This window comes from Dufourea novaeangliae, unplaced genomic scaffold (genome assembly GCF_001272555.1).
Source record: "Dufourea novaeangliae isolate 0120121106 unplaced genomic scaffold, ASM127255v1 scaffold30, whole genome shotgun sequence".
NCBI classification, from domain to species: domain Eukaryota; kingdom Metazoa; phylum Arthropoda; class Insecta; order Hymenoptera; family Halictidae; genus Dufourea; species Dufourea novaeangliae.
The window spans coordinates 69,488-90,462 of record NW_015373906.1 but is presented as its reverse complement, the minus strand read 5'-3'; the positions used below and the strand labels follow the sequence as shown (position 1 = coordinate 90,462).

The window sequence follows — 20,975 nt, the reverse complement described above, 5'->3', positions numbered from 1 at the left end:
CATCCTTCTTTCTACTCCACCTTTATACAGCCGCCCACCGCAGCCCCACCCCCACCTTGTCCCTTTTTAGCGGGCAACTACCACCCACTCTCATTTTAAACTTTCAAAGGAAAAAAGCTAGAAATACTTTAACTCGAAATGAAATTTCAAAAAGATGGAAGGGGCCGACAACGATTCCCTCTCCAACGAACAACCCTCTCTACTTCTTTCTATCCCGTTACAGCGGCCGAGAAATATATAATACGACTACAGGTACTCTTCCTTCGAACTCCTATAACCACCTAGCCTCCGTTCTCTGGTACCAGCCATACGTTCTCTACTCACTGTTCAAACTTCCTCTTCTCACGTGTTTATCGTAAATTTCTCACTAAAATCTTTCAATTCGGTAAGTTTCGCTCAATTAAATATTCAGAAAAAAAAAGAAAATCAATTTCCAAGGTGCATTCTCGTCCTGTCATTCACACACTCGTTCACACTTTTCCTTGCAAATCTATCTCAACGCTTCTAAATAGTCGAAAATTCGTTATACAGAATATAAATATCTGGAAAATCTTGAAACTTTAAAACGTTCTCGAGCAACATTTCAATCTCTTGTAAATTCTTTTATTATATGTATTTCCCTTCCTTTCGTCTTTTAATAGCAATTAAAGCTCATCGCCTAATAATTACATAAGTGTCGTAATTCAATTCCGCGTTCATCGCCGCTCTAACTTTTCTTTGTATTTCAAGGGATGATGTTCATCTTTCATCTACGAAAACAGATTATGCTTGTACATGCGCCAGAAAAAATAACCAGACTTCTCCTCTTTCTTATTTCTCTTTCGTTTATGCAGAAAAAAAACCAATTACGAATAAACATTTTTTCTTACCGGAATGACCGAGTTTCATGTGCTGTATAATAAGGCAGTGAGAGAGACTCGACGAAACTTGCGACATCTTTGTTCGCCCAGTTGCTAAGAGGAAAGTGTATTTGTACGTGCACGGAAACGTTGTTATTCAGCCGAACAAGATTCTCGTAAATTTCCCTTCTGTTGGCACTAGATCGTTTTCCTACTAATAATATTCGCAATTCCGGTCTCGATGAAATCAACCGTTCGACCTCCTGATAACAGTTCATTTCATTGCTTCGTAGCTTACACAATTCGACATCGTACCTATCAAAATAACTAAATTTTCTTCTTTTTTTTCTACTCATTAAGTTTACTACATTCAAAAACAATCGCTACACCTACCTGTCGCTAATTTCCTCGAAAAAACCATTCATATCCGATTTAAAATCATCGAGTTCGAAACAAATGCCGTGTAATTTTGTTTTCAAAGGTTGTCGCAGTTTAGTATCAGCAACGCGAGCAAGATGTATCATAACCACTGATTCATCACTACCATCCAAACATATCCAAACTTCATCAGGCTTCCTATAATAATCTCTGGAAAAAACAAACAAACAAAAAACGAAAGATAGGAAAATTCGATGGCATCTGGTATATAATGATACAAGTAATCGATACTTTTTTTCACTTGAAGATGCATTACACGAATTTTTCGAAGGATTTCTCATAAATCGACCGACGTTCTGACCGTTGAAGTAATTTTTCGTATTTCATCAGGCAATCAACGTGAGGCTCGCAATCGTACTGTACAAGTACATCGCTCGGAATACGTGAGCAAAGCATTTTTCTAGCAACCTTGGTGTCTTCCTCGTTCTTACTCTCTATTGTGATACGCGCTTTATAATATCTGTAAGAAACATTTCGAATAGCGTACAAATTTTTTAATGTGATATGGATACAGAACAACGGAATTCAATGTTATTGTGAAATGATTTGCTACTTTTATCCATTTCCTTTTATTCAATTATATTACCTATTTTGTTCTGGATACGACCCAAACGATACATTTGAATATTTCCGTGCAAGCTCTTCTAAAATATTCGCAAACGATTCCTCCCTGGCATTTATGTACACTTCGGTAGTTGCAAAACATTTGTGCCCAGCAAAAAGCTCCTATAAACATAATATATCATTTCTCTACAATAACGAACAAACAAGAAAATCTTTCTGATGTACCTTGCACAATGCCTGAAAAGAAGATTCAAAGAACATGGGTGATCCAGGAAAGACGAAAACATTCTGTACCGCTATGCATGGATAAGAAAATGCTTCTCCTGTAGCTTCATTTATTCCAAATTTAAGAATTGATTTAGTTGGTACCTACAACAAGGTTATAAACTTAGTTCCATTGTTAAACCTGCAATCTATAATTACATTTCATACTTACATATGCCATTTTGTAACCAGGAGATGGAAAAGCATCATAGCCAAAGCGATTCTTCACAATGTCCACCAGTCTTGGATGATAATGCATTGTATCGTCAAAGGCTAATGCTAAACCTATAAAGTACAATCTCACTTGAGAAACTATATCGTCTCATATACATATATCTAAATATAGACAGTTACCCTCGTACGTAACATCATCATGAGTCGGTCCTATACCCCCAGTTGTAAAAACATAATTAAAACTTTCAGAAAAGTATTTCATCTCTTTTGCAATATCTTGGATGTTGTCTTGAACAACTGAAATCTGTAGACATCAACTTGTTAATATGTTTACAGTGATAGTAGCAATATGCAAAAAACTGGAATTCCCACAGCACACAGAGAAACGTATATACTTATGTAAATACATACATATTGTATATGTATGAATGAAAATGTGTATACTAACTTTTTGAACCTTGATTCCATGCTTGTAGAGTAAATTGCTCGCATAGAAAGAATTAGTATCTTTCACTTGTGCTTTCAAAATTTCATCCCCAACAACTAAAAAGAATAACATTCCTTAACATAAGAAGAAACGAATAGAAATACATGTAATACAGCCAACACGTATGCATTAATCATATAATTACCAATTAATCCAGCGGTCGGGTGTTCCCCATTACTTTTGTGATGTACCAACATTACCTTTGTGGTAGCTCGCACATGGTACTTTGATGAAATTCTTACTAGACGCTGACATAAATGTATCATAATGGTTTCACCTTGCAATTAACGTTTATCCAAGAATAGTGTTCTCAAGCATACATATATGAAATATACATGTATATAAGTACATATATTTCGAGGATTGTTACGCAGCGCCTCTAAACACACCAAACACTGTTGAATCAGTTGAATTCCTCTGATCTGTGTAACAGAAGGATATAATACCTACATATATACATATTTATAAACATTTTCTTGTTCCGGGCTCATTTGGCAGAACTGGGGGCCAAATTATAACGAATAATGCCACTATATCATTTTGAACTTTAGGAATCTCGTTTTATTTCGTATATGTATGTAATGCATGTATACCTATGTACTTATGTACGTATATGTATAAATGGTATAAATTTTAAGTGAAATCGATTCCACTTTTTTTGGGAGATGGGAAATGTTATGGGAAAACATATCATATCTTGTTAACAGTAAGAAAGCTGATTATCTGCTTGGTAGATTATTATTATTATATATATATATATATATATATATATATATATATATATATATACATATGTACATACATATATAGGCTATGCTGTAAGACTTGCTGTTAATCTACTGCCAATCTGTATGCAAGTTGTTTATAGTAGACTTTGTATCAAATCTCTAGCCAAACTGAGTACATAACCTTATAACAGACACTGGACAATATTTGGCTTTGCAGGCTTGACTAACTGGATTTATCGTATGCCTATATAAACAAATTGTTCCATTTATTGAGCTTTCGAAAAGCTTGCCAGCTTGTAATTTTATTGTACACTCAACATTCTTACGATTTTGCTTGCAATATTGTTTTATTTTCACAGTGTGCTGTTTTCTTGCGATTTTATTGATTCCTGTTGATTACCTATTTTGTAGAGTAAGTATTACTGTCGATTTACGGAAATTTAATAAACAAACATCATTGAACAAAATACATTAAGTAGGTAATATTGAATATTGCAACGTGAGGGAGAGAGAGTGTGTGTATCGCTTTGGTTGGTAATTCCGTTGACCTGTACAACGGTGTATGCATTCGCACCTATACCTCGTTAAACTTAAACATTTTGTTCTTTTATTTTAAATATCTCGATCGTCAAATCCAATAATCAACGAGTGTTACGACAATACCATACCTATCACCTTTATTGTTGCAACGAACAAAAGTACAGAGTGAATGTCAATATGTGTAGTGATTAATACACTAAGTAAAACTAACACGCACGTCGTCACAATTTCTTTGAAAAATTAGAGTAAACTGTATACAGGTAGCTGTTGTTTTTTAATTCTACTTCCCTGTTGAAATGGCTAGGGTAAAATTATACGAAACTGCTCTGACTTCACCGAAATTACTTTATAAATATTTACTGCGAGAATGTGAAAAATTGCCAAAGGATGCACAACAGTTTTACAAACATTCAGTTAAACAGGTAAACTCCGTGATATCAAACCCATCTAAATAACAAAATATCCGTCTACCGTGATTGACCTATAACTTTCCTGTCTGTACCCTTCGAATATACAATATATGTATTTACATATGTAGATAAATATGGCTTCCGTACAGTTTTGCCGTATATACATACATATGTAAGTATATAAATAGATAGCGTGTGGCGTGGTCATAACATCAGTCGGGCGGTAAAGTAAAATAGGTATGTTAATAAAGGTGTCGGGATAAGTATATGGGAATTGACGTGAATTGATAAAAATGTAAGGAGCAATAACGAAATAGGAAACTAAAAACTCGGTCAGGACAGTCAGGGCCGTACGAAGAACGGCCCTTTAATATATATTATACAATATACATATTGGAAACAAATTTGAGATATTTTAAACAATAATTAATATTTGCAAACTACCACTATCCATATATCGTCATTCTTTTATTGTGTGGAACCTTACACCTATTTATGTATATATATGTATATGTACACGTGAATACAAGAGAATGACAATGACACGAGACACGGGCCTTGGTGCCGCCGCTCAATTGCTCAATGTGTGATTTATGACCACGCTGCAAGTATCATTGCGAGGTTTATAAACGCACTATAAATCATGTTTATAATTCACAGAGTTTCAAGCAACACTTAATCGAACCAGACAAAGAACGTGTACAGCAGATAATGGAAAAAGCAGTACGAGATGCGAAATGGGTGGTTAATAAGGTACCTTTACATGTTATGTCATTATAAGTCAGTCTTCTATACATATGTATGTGACAGTTGATTTTTCAATATGACGTAATAATATATATTTTTTTAAATATAACTTTTAGTATTCTAAAGTAGGAGCAACAGAACATTGTAAGGAGGAATAAGAGTAATTGTACGTATCTCTGGACATAGGTGTTTTAAATTTTTCTGTTTTCTGATCAGAAAGAAATTTGGTCAATGTTGTTTAGAAAATGGAGTTTCAAACATTGGCACGCTTACAAACTGGTTTCAACGAGTCACAATTTTGGAAGGCTATGGACATTTGGCATCATAATCCACAAGTTGCTAATCGTAGACTATTAGCATGCATAGAAGTGTTAAGCATCAAATTGAACCATGACTTGACTCACATTTTTCAAAGTATCTGTACCTTGGAATGTTCCCATTTAAACGCGACACTGAACAATGACATTATTGACAAGAAAAAGTTATTGAACATGTTACACATCTCAAACAAGGTTTCCGCTACAACATCTGAGAGTAAGATTCTTTTGTACATAACAAAGCAATTGCCTCGCATACCAAACATATTTTCTTCTGGAATTGAATTTTCATTGTTGGAAAAGCAAGAAAATCGGGTGATAAATATCCATAAGTCCTTTTCTATGGAGAAACGGTCCCTTGGCCCTGAAATGGCATATATGATACAGCTCGAAAGAGATGGTTATACCTCTATAAGCGTATATCAGTCGACAAACACTGTACGCGATCCCAGCATAGATTGGTTAGAGAAAAAGCTGTTTCCATGTATGTTAAAGTGGATGAGAAATGAACCAAGAACCACGACAGTGTACCCGTCGTCATTGAGTTTTGTGTCTGCTGAAAAATATGCAAAATTGTATTGGGAACTGAAGGAAAAATATAGCAGAAAATTAATAAAGATCTGGCCCGAAAATACAGACCCGATGAAATTTGTTTACGAAGACATTGCAATTGCTACTTATCTCTTGCTACTGTGGGAGAAAGAAAGAGTAGAAAGAGGAATTAAGGATCTACAGTCGTTTTTAGATTTGGGCTGTGGCAATGGTTTACTCGTGCACATTTTATTCAGCGAAGGTCATCGCGGGTTAGGAATTGATTTGCGCAGAAGAAAAGTTTGGGACTCCTATCCACCTGAAACGCCGCTTCAAGTACGTGTCTGCAATTTCCGAGGAAACATTTCATGGAGATATCGTAACCACTAATGTATATAATCCATAATAGAAAATTTATGAAGTTATTTTGCATAGGTTTCCACGATCGTTCCTTCTTCTACGACTGTGTATCCAGGCTTCGATTGGATTATAGGAAATCATTCGGACGAATTGACACCGTGGATTCCAGTAATAGCTGCACGTAGTTCCGACGGTTGTCGTTTTTTCTTGTTACCCTGTTGTTCGTATGAACTCGACGGTACCAAGTATCAAAGACACTGTGCTTCGAAAAGTCAGTACTCTGAATACATTGATTACATAAGAAGCGTATGTGACATATGCGGGTTCAGAACGTATATTGACAAACTAAGGATCCCATCCACAAAACGGATCTGTTTAATCGGATGGGAAAGAACAGTCGGCGATGCTGGAACAACAGAATATCGTATTCAAGAGATGATAAGCGCAAAAACAATGCTGATTCGTCGGGGAAGCAAAACGCATGAAGAAGCGGTGAATATCGGCGAATGGGTTTGCAATTTTAAACCGAGAGACACGGTGGAGAAAGTGCGAAATTGTACGCAACTGGAAAAAACGTTGATCGTGGATATTGTTAAGATCGTTGCAAACCAGTTGCTGCACAATGGTCGTATGATATCGCTCGAAGGATCACCTGAAGAGATTTGGAACGCTGGTCGGTGTCTTGACTTGCGACAACTCGCCGAATCGATTCCAAGAGACGTCCTGATACGTTTACGTAAAGAATGCGGAGGTCTTCAAACGTTACTAAAAAATCACAGACATGTGTTCCGGGTTGGGGATGGAAAAGTCGAGTTTCGAATACCAGGAAAGGAGGAAGTGAATGGAAAATTAAGGAAAAAGAAAGCGTCGTCGTTAAGAAAAAAGATCAAGCCCTGTTGGTTTCATGAAAATCATCCTAATGGGTGTCCAACAACGGAAACGATATGCAATTATAAACATTAATGGTTAGATTAGCGAAAAATACTTTCGATCTCAAAGGGATATCGTACGATATAAATCTATTTTTATTTTTATACAAACACCAACGGGTATGTTCTGTGCATTGAAAACGGTGAATTGTATTACTCGCAAGTATGTAAACGAGTCGATGACTTGTTGTTACTTTACATGTAAATAAAGAAAGAAAGAAAAAAGAAGAACAATGAGTATTATTGTCTCTATTGTTTAATTAACATTGTATTCTTTTTGTTTTTCATCGGGACGCTTCTTGAGGTAAAAGTAAAGAAGATAGAATTTACTTAAGAAGTTCAACGAACGATATATCGTCTAAACTGAGATTCTTAACCTCAATAAAATTGTTTTCAAGTGATTTGCGTTGTACAGATTGACGAGCGTGTTTAATTTTCTTTGAATCGACGGTATCCAGCCGATGAACGCGGTTTATGTGCGTACGAAGGTTTCCTTTCTGTGTAAACGAATATTCGCAATGCGGACAGAGATACGGTCGATCACCCGTATGATGTTTTTGATGCATCTGTAAGGTTGACTTTTGGGCGAACGACTTCACACATAAATCACATTTGTACGGCCGTTCGCCTGTATGAATTCGTTTATGCCTCTCAACCTGATAAGGTTTTGTGAACGTTTTTCCACAAACGTCGCACTCTTTCTTCGATGAATTCCCTTTGACGGACACTTTTCCTGTTACGGGCAACTGTTTCTCAACCATCGAAATCTTTGAAAACGGCTCCATCTGTGTCGATGTTCCGACGGTTAGGAGACAATTATTCGACTGCAACTGATACGGAGATGATAGTTGGGTTTTTAACATGTGCCCCATATGTGCTGTATCTTTAGAATGATCCTGATTACCGGCTTCCGGCGTAATATTTATCATAGATGTACATAGAGGGTCAGAAACAATAGTCGAATGGTGATTCAACGTATGAGTTGACGCAGACTGCGATAATAACGTTTCTTCCGTTTGAATGGTAACGAGACCATGTGTCAGCAGAAAATGCAAGTTGGCAACTAGACTGCTTTCGTTAACGGATAGTATCGAATTATTATTAGGTACAGAACCATCCGCGTCAAAAGTAATTTGATCAGCCAAGCATGATGCTGTTGTTTCGACGCTAATTGCCTCTAAATGTGAATATTCGGATTCGGTGGTTTGCTCGTGGTGGTCTTGTTGTTGTTGTTCTTGCTCGAAGCGGCTTACCTTCACATCACCCGTGTCACCGCATTTTTCAATGCCAGCTGCGACTTCCGCTATTGCAGCGATTTTCAAGTGTTTTTGTTTTCTCTTCGAAATACCTTTGTGCTCCCGGACGTGTTTCAGTAAGTGTACTTTCCTATGACCTGATGTTCGAAATCTTGAATCGCAGACGGGACATTTGAACGGTTTCGAGCCTTAAATAACGATATAAAAACAAATACGTGGTGAAATATGTTAAACTATGAATTTAAAATGATTAACCTTGATATCCGCAAACAGTTTTTGCGTAATTGAAATTCATATTTTCGCTCACCTGTATGTAAACGCATATGAACCTTCAGACTACCCTTCGTTGCGAACAAACTGCTGCATACGTGACAACGAAACGTTTTTTTACCAGTATGAACGTTAGTGTGAGAATCTAAGGTGCACTTGACGGCAAAACTCTTGTTACAATAATCACACTTGTACGGACGTTCGCCCGTATGTGTACGTATGTGCCTTACAAGATCGCTCGGTTTACGAAATGTTTTTGGACAGTACTTGCACTTGTTTGTATACTCCTTTCGTTCCTTCTCCTCCGTTTCGATGTACTAAAATATATTATGCTATGTAAAGATACATTTTGTTCCTCTCTTTTTTTCGTGTTTCGACAACTAAATTCATCGTCACATTAATTGCAATTCAGCTTACGTCCACTCGATCCATCACTTCTTTTTCGGCAACTGTGTCCAATAGAACCCTTTCGGATACGGCTGAGTCCGAATCTATCACGATTTCATTCAACGGCGATTCGTTATCTACGGCCGTTTGTATTTCCGACGAAATTAGAATTTCTTCGTCAGTATTTATTCTTGGAGACGTTGCATTCCAAGTAGAGTTTCCATGAACTTTGTTGTGCGACCGCAATTGCATTCTATTATTGAAATATTTCTCGCAAGAGAAACACTTCCATTGTCTGCAAAAATACAACACAAGTGAAAGAAGCAGTGACCGCAGCTGTTATACATACATACATACATACATACATACATACATACATACATACATACATACATACATACATACATACATACGTACGTACGTACGTACATACACCAAGGCGATTACGATCTATTCAACAGCAGATACTTACTGTTTATTCATGTGTATCTTTGAGTGTCTATTTAATCCACCGTTAGTATAAAATTTCGATGCGCATTCTATACACTGATACTCCTTTGTTCCTCGATGAATTTTCAAGTGTTCCTAAGAATGAAAGATTTACTCTTCGCATATCGTGACGGGCAAACTTACTATCATCAGCATGCATGCAGCATTCGTTTCTATCGCACCTTTAATTTTCTTGCCGTGAATCCCTGCTGACCACACATATGACATTGCAACAAAGATTCCTCTCGAGACACTTGGTTCCCATTGATTTCAACAACATTTTCCGTGTTCATCTCGGTTGATGACGCTGCGTTGTGTGCCTTCAATGGAAGGTCCTTCGTCGTTCTTCGAAACTCTTCTCTGTGCAAATTATACCGGTACAATTGGTATTCATTCGCTCATAGCCTGTCTATCATCGGGCCGAAGGGAACCGTTTTCTCTATACCGAGTAATAGTTAGAAAACGAGCGTATAACGCGAAGGACTTACGTTAAGAATACGGGATCGATAGTGACGGATTGTCCCCGACTAACGTTCTCGTCCGCCTGATGTATTTCCAAATCATTTGACGTTGTTTCCTTTCCCGTAACACTCTCCTCGGAAATTAACACCACCGTCTGCACACACCTATTTATCTGATCAGCACCACCGTTCAGGTTCTCAGGGGCACAGGCAACAGTCGAAACGGAAAGTCGACGGTCTTCCTTTACACTTCTGGGCAGTATACTAGCCATACTTGTTGAACCGTTTGTATCTAGTTCAATATTATCCAGTGCAATTTCACTTGCCGACTGAAAGAGAAATTTTTCTTCATTGATTTACTGTTTTTCGTGTTTTCATATTTTCTTTTTGCCGTTCAATTTGAACCCGATCTCACTTGCAAGTTGATATGATCCATCTCAAATGAATCCAACTGTGACGTGAAAACTTGTTCCCCAGACTGGTGAATATTGTTGTTACTGTTATTAGAATTGTTGTTATTTTCGTAGATGACGTTCAACGCAACTTGCTGATGTTGCTCTTTCACATTCTGTAAATCACTAGATCCACAGGAATGTCTTGAATGGTTGCTTCCCAGACTAAGATTCATTCCAATGTTGAAAAGCTGTCGGTTCAATGTTTCCTCGATGTCTTGTATACTCTCCTACAAACAGAACGCTTTACATGTATTTCGGTTATACATGTAACGAACTACAGAAATACATAAGCGCCGTGTACCGGTGTTAGACCTTGATCGGCGGAATAAACGGGTAGGGTAACCGAACCGCTATCATCGGCGTGCAATAATTGTGAATTTTCCAAATTTGTCACTGTCATTCCCGTCATACTTTCTGAAAGAGATTTTTCGAAAATGTATAAAAGAAAAGAAAACGAAAACGAAAACGAAAACGAAAACGAAAACGAAAACGAAAACGAAAACGAAAACGAAAACAAACACTCCGTGATATATGCAAACACAATGGATATGTTTAAAACGTTTAAAAACAATGCGTACCGCTAATGGTTGTTTCGGTACTACAGTTCGCTGATAAAATTGACCTTATTCTTTCCTTTCCTCCAGTCACGACGTCTTGAAATTCATTCGGAAACGTTTGCGGGAAGTTTGATTCGATTTGCTGCTGAAAAGAAACTTCAACTGGGTCAAGTCGAGAAAGTTGAAGGTTATCCGAAAATGTGGATGATGTTGCGACCACAGAATCGGTGTTGTCAGCGATGACGAGAGGATCGTTAGTGGTGGTTCCAACAGAAAAACGGGACGAAGAACAACACGACAATGCGGGGTCTGTTTCTTGCCTATGATTTTCCTTCGAATCTAACTCGTCTGTAGGCTGCTCTTGTTTCTATTTCTACAACATCGAATACTATACCCGCTGTGTCAATTCGTGCTTATGTATTTTCATATGTTTACGGCAATTAACGTAAGTCTTGAACGTCTTGTGACAGTACGGACACATGAATGGTCTTTTGTTACTATGAGTAACTAAATGTCTTTTCATACTACTTTGCGTGGAGAATTTTGCACTACAAACGGAACATTCGTAAGGTCTGAAATCCTCATGTGTATGCAAATGAGACTTCAGAACGCTGTTTGACGTGAACCTCCTAGAACAATCGATAACTCATTTAAACAGTGTTCCGGATCGTGATCAACATAATAAGAATAATAAGAATAATAAGCAAAATAACATTAGTGGGCAGTAGCAATAGAAGTAATAATACATAATAGCAACGAAAATTATGAAAAGGTAAAATTGTGAAATTACGAAATTTCGTTTGTTAATGCACCTGTCGCATTTCGTACACTTGTACGGACGTTCTCCCGTGTGACGACGATGATGTTGCTTCAAATGACTGATTTTTCTGAATGCCGCTTGACACACCCAGCACTTGTGCGGCCTAGCTGGATCAACTGCCGCATCATATGTCCGCTTCTTCGGAGGTACCTGTACCACGCATATTTTGTTCCCGGTGTCACTGATCACCAGTGGTTCTTGCAACACCACTTGAGACACAAGATTTTCTGCTTTTGGGTATATCTTTGATTTATTCTTTGCGTGGATTTTCGATCGATCGTTAGTATCGATACCGACGTTAATTACTGCGCCGATACTAGTATCCTCTCCATCGTTACCAACTGATACGTCGATGCATTCATCCGACTTTCCATGCAATCTACGATTAAACGCAACTTTGTAGAGTCAACACGATGAGACCATGCTTTCTAAAGAAAGCAAAACATAAGGTAAACCCACCTGGCATGAGCAACCAAGCTGTCATGGCTTATAAATATTTTGTCACAAGAACCACAACTGTATCTCTTATTACTTGTATGGGTACGTTCGTGTGCTGTCATAGTAGATTTCAAAGCGAACGAACGATAACAGTATGTGCACTAAAAATACAGACAAACATGTGTACGGTTCAAGAGAAGATATACACGAATTGAGCGATTTTCTTCGTCGCTTGTTACTTATCCTCCTCGTACCTTGAACGGTTTTTCTTGCGTATGCACGCGTAAATGGCGTATTAAGTCTGACGGCTTTTTGAACTCTTTATGACAAAAGGTACACGCGTACCATCTTACGTTTCCGACGCATCGTTGCTGTATCGTCAAATATTTTCTGTAACGACAACAGGCAGAACGATAAACGAATAGACGGATAGGCGACGTACGACAGAGAGAAATTTCAACCTGTAAATATATACTTTGTCAAACTTGTAGGGTGGATTACCTGGTGCCACCGTCCAATGCTCGATCCAATAAAGTAACAAAATTTGTGCGCGCCTCCAATTTTGTCGTTCCCGGTGTACCTTTGACAAACAAGATTCGCAAATGAAAAGGTACTAATTCAACTTACATCTTTTGCGGATGTCGAGTGGTCCAAATACCTTCAGAAACGGTTCTGTTTTTACTAGGAAGACCACTGTTTTTCAGAGCCTGCTGTAGGATATCCTTTTTTGTCGGGGCCCCCGCCGACAGCCCGTTGTTTACGAGATTGTCTGCTGTTCTAGCTTCGTCCACGTTCGACTCCAAAGACGCCAACTGCGTTATAACACTGTCTACGGTTGCGCAAATGTCAGATTCCATGCTATCGGTGGTTCGAGGGTCTCTGTCAGTGGCATTATCCTGAAAGTCGTACACACTCCTGAGTCGCGTATCGTTTTCACACACTTTGCGCTAAACGTACCCCGTGTGTTACCTCGTCGACTTCTGTATGCATGCGTTTCATATGACCGTTCAAACTGCCAAGTTTCTTAAAGACACAAGAACAATAATTACATCCGTATGTAGGCTCCCCCTCTGGCACGTTGTGAACTCTCATTATATGAGCATTTAAATTACCTACAAGCAAATTAAATTCGTTGATACAATACAACCACATATTCACGTATTTGTAATTTTTACAAAGTAACCACAACACAATACGAAAACCGAAAGATTACCTTTTTGACTAAACCTGGCATTGCAGAGCTCACATGCATGTGGTCGAATACCGTTGTGTTGCCACATATGAATTTGTAAAGAACTCTTTTGTGTGAAGGCGCGACCACACACTGTACACTGAGGAAATAAATGAAAAGCAAGTCAAACAACGATCGCGGTACAATTTACATGGGTTCACGAATGAATGATTTACCTTGAAAGGTTTTTCACCCGTATGCACCCGAATGTGACGCATTAATTGGCTTGGTTTTTGAAAGGATTTTAAACATATTGTACATTTATAAACTGTCTTATGCTTTGCTCCCCTTTTCGTCTGCTTCACAATCTTTGTCTGCAACTACAACATGACATACAACATAAATCAGCTGTTAAACGATACTAACAGTAAAACGGATGTTCACGAGATGACGCTGTCCTTAACTTACCCTGTAATGTTCACGAATGTGAAGTCGATAGAGCGCTGGCTGCCCGAATTGTTTATTGCACAGTTTACATTTTCGTGCTTCTTCGGTTGTCCACTTCTCACCGTGGTGTTTTAAATGTGCATCTAATTGAGCCTGTGGTAATTACGAACAGCTAATCGTTAATAAGAACACTTTACCTTTCCGACTACATATGTAGTTTTCAAACTATGCATACAGCACCAGAATACTTTTCCGAATTTCTTCTCTGTTTTTCCATAAGGATACTTACAATACAGATTATAATAATATAAAAGAATTAAGGGATATAATAAACTCACTTTAGTTGAGAAAACATCTTCGCATTCTGTACAGAATAAATTTTCTTCTTTTTCATGTAATAACATATGGGACTTCAAACTAGCCATTCTCGCAAATTTTCTGCCACATTCAGGGCATTTTGGGTCGCCGGTATTATGGGTTGCCATATGCAATGTAAAATTGATCTGTAAAAGTATGACATGTCGAGTAACCAACGCTGTCTCAAATCATTTTTCTTCAAACGAACAATACTTAGATGGTAAACAAACTCGGCAGGGTTTAAATTACCGGTACATTGAACGCCGCGGAACATTTCGGACATCGATGCGGCTTTTCTTCAGCATGATTCTCCATGTGCTTTTTATATAATGCCTGTTTAATGAATTCTTGCTGGCATATGTCGCATCTTAGACCCTCTTTGGCCTAAAATAAAAGGTTGTGCCTGTTACTGGATTTTTCTATTCTATTTCATAAGGATATAAAAGATTTCAGCATGAAATCTACTTGTACTCCAGCAGATACCAGCATGCCTTTAATAAATGTAGAAACAATGGGCTGCAGAAAATATAAATACCAAATTACTTTTATTGAAATTGCAGCATTCTTTTTGGGTCTTCCAGGGTTATTTGTATTTGTAGTTGTTGCCATTAATTTTTCCCTACTGTTTTCATCTTCTTTCTCTTTTGAGTTCGAGTCATTATTGAGAATGTGATTTATGCTTTCCAAGTTTAGTCGGGTTTTGAATTCTTGGGATACATCAGGATCAATTTGCAGACTTTGCGTAGATTGTTCAAGTTCCAAACCATCGACATCTTCCAGGTTTATTTGAAAAACAGACTGAAAAGTACCGCTAGTTTAGAGAAAATGTTTTCCTTACATGGATGGTGCATGTAATATGTATATATAAATAGGAAAGACAGACATACTGGGTGCAATATCAAACAACCATTTAGATTTTTTACATCCATTAACGAGGTGGTTGTATCGTTTTGATCAAGAAGTGTAACCGGAGTTGCGATAATTTCCAAAGAACCGTCTTTATCCTCTGTAAGAATTGTTATCCATAGATTTATCAGCAATTAAGTATTTTCAGTGTCATCGACAGAATTTTCTACCTGTCACTGCCAACAGCGTTCGACCATCTTCGGTAGCGACAAGATTTATTGGCACTGTTGCGACGTGATTAGATTCGGTGGTTATAGCGTGTCGTGTCAACATCCTTTCTGTATAAACCCTTCTCCGATATGTTTTTTCTATTTATATACAGTCGCACACTCACGAAGTCAACGTTGATGTTAAAACTTCATGCACTAGGCGAATATATAGATGCCTGCTAAATTTCTAAACTGTTTAAGAAATTTTCGGCATAATTAAAATTTTACAAGTCGTAATTGGAGACACATAATTCGCGTCTCTTCTGTAGAATAAACCTAACCTATACCCTACCTATGTTAGTAGAGATGGCGTGAACTGCTACTTGTGAATCACTGAGTGATTATCACTCGTGATTCGATCACGTTCGTTCCCAATCACGATGATTTTTCACAGTGATTCGTGATTTCCCGTGATCGTTTCTTATTGGTGGAGAAACCTAACAGTTCTTTACACGCGATACATAATTTGTATATTTCACATTAACGACATCAAAACAAAAATTAGGGTTATATCGTATAAAGTGAAGGTATAAGTAGAAACAATGAAGAATAATGAATAAATTAATGATTACAAATTATAACCTACATGTTATCTAGCAAATCATTTTTTCAGAATTTCTTGTTTTTTCTACTGATGTTTACAAACACGAATAGTAATGTAATTATCGTAAAATCATATTGAATACGTTTTTCTGTTTAAAGATCAAGGACTTACGATCGCAGTGAGCAAATTCACCCAAGATAGAAAAATCGCAATCACGGTTGTGAATGAAGTTAAATCACGACCGTGATCGTGATTCGGCGATCACTGTGATAAATCACCGTTAGTGATTTTGCACGCCATCTCTACCCAACACACAAGTTGTTTCTGCGTTGAGAGACAATAAAATACTATTAATATTTAATACAATATAATATTTATCTATTTATTTAAATATTTAAATAGAAATTTAAAATATATAAACATAAACATATGTATAAATTCCAAACAATATCCGTCATATAAGATATACACGATAAATAAATATGTCTGTCGGGACTTGATTGTAGTTTTGCGCGTTAATTTTCAATATTGATGTTTGTTAATAATTTATTGATTATTCCAGATGTTCAGTTTTGATGTTTAATTTATCGATCCTAAGTTTTGTAAATAATTTTATTAATAAATTTATCGTTGAATTCAGCCGTGTGTACTTTTATTTATAAATCGTTGAAATTCTAATTGTACATCATACATCTCACACACACGGGGTCTCTTCAGCATGCTTCGGGGGCTCCGTGACCCCACATTCTCAGACAACGTGATCACAGGCGCCTCCACCGGGGGCTCCGTGACCCCACGGTCTCTCCCCACGTGATCCATGGCGCCTCCACCGGGGCCACTGGGACCCCACGTTCTCACGCGCAGGCTCTATGGCGCCTCCACCGGGGGCTCCGTGACCCCACGCTCTCACCCCACGTGATCAATGGCGCCACCACCGGGGCCTCCGGGACCCCACGCTCTCACGCGCAGGCTCTACGGCGCCTCCACCGGGGGCTCCGTGACCCCACGGTCTCTCCCCACGTGATCCATGGCGCGTTAGTGATTTTGCACGCCATCTCTATATGTCAGGCTCTGGCAAAACTTGTATATATGCGTATTGTATACGCATATATACATATATCATATATGCATAGAAGAAGTTAATAGTGGCAACAGGCGTTATTGGGCGTTATTCTGTGATTCTGGCGATTCTGGCAAACGGTCAAGGAAGCCGCATGGAAGGGGTATGAAGGCACGGGATTGGAATGAGTTTGACACGACTGTCGAGTGGACTCCACTTACCAAGCTACTATACAGTTCTCATCTCGCACACACGAGGTCTCCTGCGCATGCCCCGGGAGTTCTATGACTCCAGTAACTGTCACTTACGGGGTCCCTTGCGCATGCACCGTTGCAAAAGAGTAACGGAAAAAAAGAAGAGAAATTTTCGAAAGAAAAAATGTGGATGGTACTACAATGGATATAAGTAAATATATACATATATTAATAATGTATTTCAATAATACACATAGAGATATGTATCAATTAAATGATCAATAATAAATAAGGGAGGAAGAGCGAAGAACGGAAAGAAAATGCATACATACCATATGCATAAGTGATACGACTGGCTATTAATATAATTTTACAAGAGTACGATAAAAATTGTTCGATATGATACAAAAGAACAATTACTTTGTAAACACACGTATATATGCGAAGAAGCAAATTATGAGTTTTGTGATTGATTGTACTTGGATTCGACCTACTGGTACATAATTATGTATAATAGGTACTTATTATTTATACAAGATCGTTTCAGTCGTCTGTTTCACGGAATAACGTGTCACTAATCGACACTAGATCCGTAAGAATAGTAGAAAGAAGCATGAGATTTCTCGGATGGTTCTAAATCATAATCTGAAAGACAATACTCATATAGTTTCGACACTGATGCTTCGGATAACATGGACATTTGCATCGACGATAAAGCGTGCGACAACGGAAACGACACATCAGTCTCACTGATTATTGAGCTAACCGAAGCGGCATTTTCTTGATATTTTTCGACAAATGGAGATTGTCTATTACTAGACGCCGGCGTCGCGCCATTTATTTTATTCAAAGGATTTTCAGTTTGCATCGAATAAGAAGTAAACGAAGAATCGATTGAATTAAACGATTGTCGACATGGCACGTCACATTCGTTACGATTTAAAACGATCAAGCTGTTTTGAAGTGGAAAATTTCCGGTTCGGGTTTTGGGCGACTGGCTCGTGGCGTCGGTGAGTACTACACGAGCCGAAAAAGCCGTGATTTCTTCATGGTCGATATTCCGGCAAGTTGTGCTTTTGTCGTCGTTTGTACGCCGTTCCGTTGCATCTCCGCGTCTTTTAGAAGAAACGACAGTATTCACCGTGGTATCGTATAAAGCACCGATGTCATTATTTTTTTCTATATTAATTTCCTTGTTGTTTGTTGCCATTTTATCCTCTTCTACGTTGTCTTTACCGCCTTGCATTCGAAGATCTACGATACTTTCGACATGTTCGATTACTTTCTTTCGATCGAACACGTGTGATTCTAAGAGTTGATACATTTGAACGACGATGTTGTAACACTTATGTTCCCAGGAAGTTGTTCGAGTCGTAAATCGATCAGAACTCTGCGGAAGATATTCGAATATTTTTGATTATTTTGAAGTGCGCGACACGGTGCAACGGCGATAAACAGAGTTCTGATTGCGCATACCATTCGTTCGGAAGCATATTTCCGTGATTTTTCCGTGACAGATGTTGGTAAGCCAGATGATTCAGCTAATACGATACCGTAATCATCGGTAGGAGCCACTCCAAGTTTCAACCTATGTGTGTACATTAATCGATGGGAATCTCCGTTACCCGTTGCAGTTTCTTGCGCGTTTATCGTTTCGAAATAATGACTAAACGGTAAAACAAAGACAGAAAAATCCGATCGTAGAATAAAATAAGAAGAATCTACATATTATGTATGTATATGTTTATGTGTATGTAAATGTATGTATGTATGTATGTATGTATGTATGTATGTATGTATGTATGTATGTATGCATGCATGCATGTAAGTAGTGGTCGCGTGATCCATGAGGTATACAAGAATAATAAAGATATAAGTATACTTGGTAACGTTATAGTACAAGTCGGCTAGTTTCGTCAGATAGACAAAATGTGTTGTGACAAAAACAAAAGCAGTCGTAGTCGTCAACAACCGTTCGCATATGGCCCACGCGATCGAGACACCTTCTTCGATTGCAGTACCTTTACACAATTCGTCGAAAACAATCAACGAAGCAGATGTAACGGATCTCAAAATGTACTGAGCTTCTTTCATCTAAAGAATTAAGAAAAAGAGTATGAAGATGAGAATGAGGATGATGATGATGATTACGATTAAGGTGGTACGAGAGTAATTGGAAAAAGAAAAGAAAAAGAATACGCCACAAATGCGACTGACTTCGAGAGCAAATGTTGAAGCATTGCATTCGATATCATCTCGAACAGCTATTTTGCAGAATATGAGATCGGTTATGCGGAACACGGCTTGTTTTGCTGGAACGAAGCAACCAATTTGTGCCATTACATGTAGTAAAACGATTTGTTTGAGGTAAGTTGATTTGCCACTCATGTTAGGCCCAGAGATTATATGAAAATTCCACGGCACCGACGCAATCTGCAATGAAAACGAGACCGAAGCAACGATCGATAACTACTGTCCTTCTTTTGTACGAACGAAGAGGAAATTATACATGTATGTATTTAAAAACAATAAATAACTATTATATTATATTATGTAGCTTACAACGTTGTTCGGTACAGGGCCATCAAGGCCGAAAACTTCCAAAACTGGGTGTCTCGAATCCACTAATTCGAGCTTCGATCCAAACGTTGGTCGAATATACGTCTGGAGGGAACTCACCTGAGCAAGTGAATTTATTAGATCCAATTCTGCCACATCGGCGTTCAGTTGAAACAGACATCCGATATATTCGCGGACACTTTGCAGCAAATCGCAAAGCAACCTGATCAGTCCAGGAACCAATCGTAATTGTTAGTTATGGTGGTACGAATAATTAGATATATATATATATATATATATATATATATATATATATATATGTATACATATATACAAATATGTACGTACACGTTACTCATTAAATGCAATTCTTCCGACGCGATTTTGCATTGTTGGCTCAACGTTGCAAGCGCACTCGTGGTCATCGTGTAAACTCGTTTGTTTTTTCGTACCTGATCGACCGCGGAAGATCATGTTTACGAAAGAAACGTTCCTTTTTACAATAAATCGAGAAAATGGATTTTCTACAAGAGCATTTAATAGCATAATTACCTCGTTAAAGACGGTTGGTAGTTGTACTGCTTCTGTGCTAAAGTTACGCGGAAGTATTGCTTGGATGTGATAACCTTGTGACGCGTTACAGCCCAAGGATAACGGTAATTTGTGTCTGGACGCTAAGTTTTCTACCATGGCTATCGGAAATGGAAAAGTGAAAAAACATTATTTCAACGAGTGCCTGAGTAATTCGTATTGTAAATTACTGCAAATAGCAAATAGCAAATAGCAATGCGCACGATTTCGTTGGCATCGTTATTAGTGTACCGACATTTCATATCGTCGATTAGCTCGCAATACGTTCGTCGAGCGATATCCAATAAATCGTTGATCCCTGCCTTGATGGCAAAGCAACGTTGCATGTTCGACGATGTGTATCCTGACACGGATCTGGCATCCGGATGTATTGTTTGAAGAATCCGTTCCTTCATTAGTCGAAATCGAGGGTTTTCTAGTCTCTGAAGAATTCCGTTATAGGTACGTAAGTTATTATGAGAAAAGCATGTGGCAGA

At 38.1% G+C, this 20,975-nt stretch overlaps 4 protein-coding genes across 4 annotated transcripts; 2 read left to right on the top strand and 2 right to left on the bottom strand.

Moving 5' to 3' along the window:
• Nucleotides 1-624: 624 nt before the first annotated feature.
• Nucleotides 625-3,149, bottom strand: LOC107193861 (FAD synthase-like). Its single transcript, XM_015583382.1, has 10 exons — nt 2,912-3,149; nt 2,728-2,822; nt 2,460-2,583; nt 2,278-2,390; nt 2,067-2,210; nt 1,864-2,003; nt 1,534-1,737; nt 1,233-1,427; nt 870-1,154; nt 625-749 (listed from the first exon to the last, which is right to left on the bottom strand). The coding sequence occupies exons 1-10, from the start codon at nt 3,030-3,032 to the stop codon at nt 746-748; spliced, it is 1,425 nt and encodes a 474-aa protein (XP_015438868.1). The 5' UTR covers nt 3,033-3,149; the 3' UTR covers nt 625-745.
• A 991-nt stretch (nt 3,150-4,140) lies between these two features.
• LOC107193860 (LYR motif-containing protein 9-like) lies at nt 4,141-5,348 on the top strand. The gene is made up of 2 exons (XM_015583380.1): nt 4,141-4,456; nt 5,105-5,348. Exons 1-2 carry the CDS (start codon nt 4,331-4,333, stop codon nt 5,222-5,224), a joined length of 246 nt encoding a protein of 81 aa, XP_015438866.1. The 5' UTR covers nt 4,141-4,330; the 3' UTR covers nt 5,225-5,348.
• On the top strand, nt 5,182-7,537 carry LOC107193858 (probable tRNA (uracil-O(2)-)-methyltransferase). The gene is made up of 4 exons (XM_015583376.1): nt 5,182-5,197; nt 5,308-5,357; nt 5,434-6,375; nt 6,475-7,537. Exons 3-4 carry the CDS (start codon nt 5,437-5,439, stop codon nt 7,360-7,362), a joined length of 1,827 nt encoding a protein of 608 aa, XP_015438862.1. The 5' UTR covers nt 5,182-5,197; nt 5,308-5,357; nt 5,434-5,436; the 3' UTR covers nt 7,363-7,537.
• Nucleotides 7,538-7,627: 90 nt separating this feature from the next.
• LOC107193820 (zinc finger protein 236-like) lies at nt 7,628-15,811 on the bottom strand. The gene is given in 23 exon segments (XM_015583331.1): nt 7,628-8,772; nt 8,892-9,171; nt 9,272-9,536; nt 9,714-9,826; nt 9,913-10,090; nt 10,219-10,520; nt 10,607-10,873; nt 10,948-11,060; nt 11,225-11,832; nt 12,016-12,402; nt 12,483-12,622; nt 12,716-12,851; nt 12,963-13,041; nt 13,120-13,357; nt 13,431-13,573; nt 13,675-13,792; nt 13,869-14,012; nt 14,101-14,232; nt 14,418-14,582; nt 14,686-14,820; nt 14,980-15,234; nt 15,324-15,442; nt 15,513-15,811. Coding segments are annotated over 23 exon segments (5,538 nt in total). The 5' UTR covers nt 15,616-15,811; the 3' UTR covers nt 7,628-7,654.
• Between the last annotated feature and the right edge of the window lie 5,164 nt (nt 15,812-20,975).

Bases quoted from the DNA above. Each gene is read 5' to 3' on its own strand.
- LOC107193858 (XM_015583376.1), top strand. From the start codon at position 5,437: ATGGAGTTTCAAACATTGGCACGCTTACAAACTGGTTTCAACGAGTCA. The intron at 6,376-6,474 runs GTACGTGTCTGC...TATTTTGCATAG, and splicing joins CACCTGAAACGCCGCTTCAA to GTTTCCACGATCGTTCCTTC.
- LOC107193861 (XM_015583382.1), bottom strand. From the start codon at position 3,032: ATGATACATTTATGTCAGCGTCTAGTAAGAATTTCATCAAAGTACCAT. The intron at 2,584-2,727 runs GTTAGTATACAC...TGATGTCTACAG, and splicing joins ATGGAATCAAGGTTCAAAAA to ATTTCAGTTGTTCAAGACAA. The intron at 1,155-1,232 runs GTAGGTGTAGCG...TTATTTTGATAG, and splicing joins TTCGAGGAAATTAGCGACAG to GTACGATGTCGAATTGTGTA.
- LOC107193860 (XM_015583380.1), top strand. From the start codon at position 4,331: ATGGCTAGGGTAAAATTATACGAAACTGCTCTGACTTCACCGAAATTA. The intron at 4,457-5,104 runs GTAAACTCCGTG...TATAATTCACAG, and splicing joins ACAAACATTCAGTTAAACAG to AGTTTCAAGCAACACTTAAT.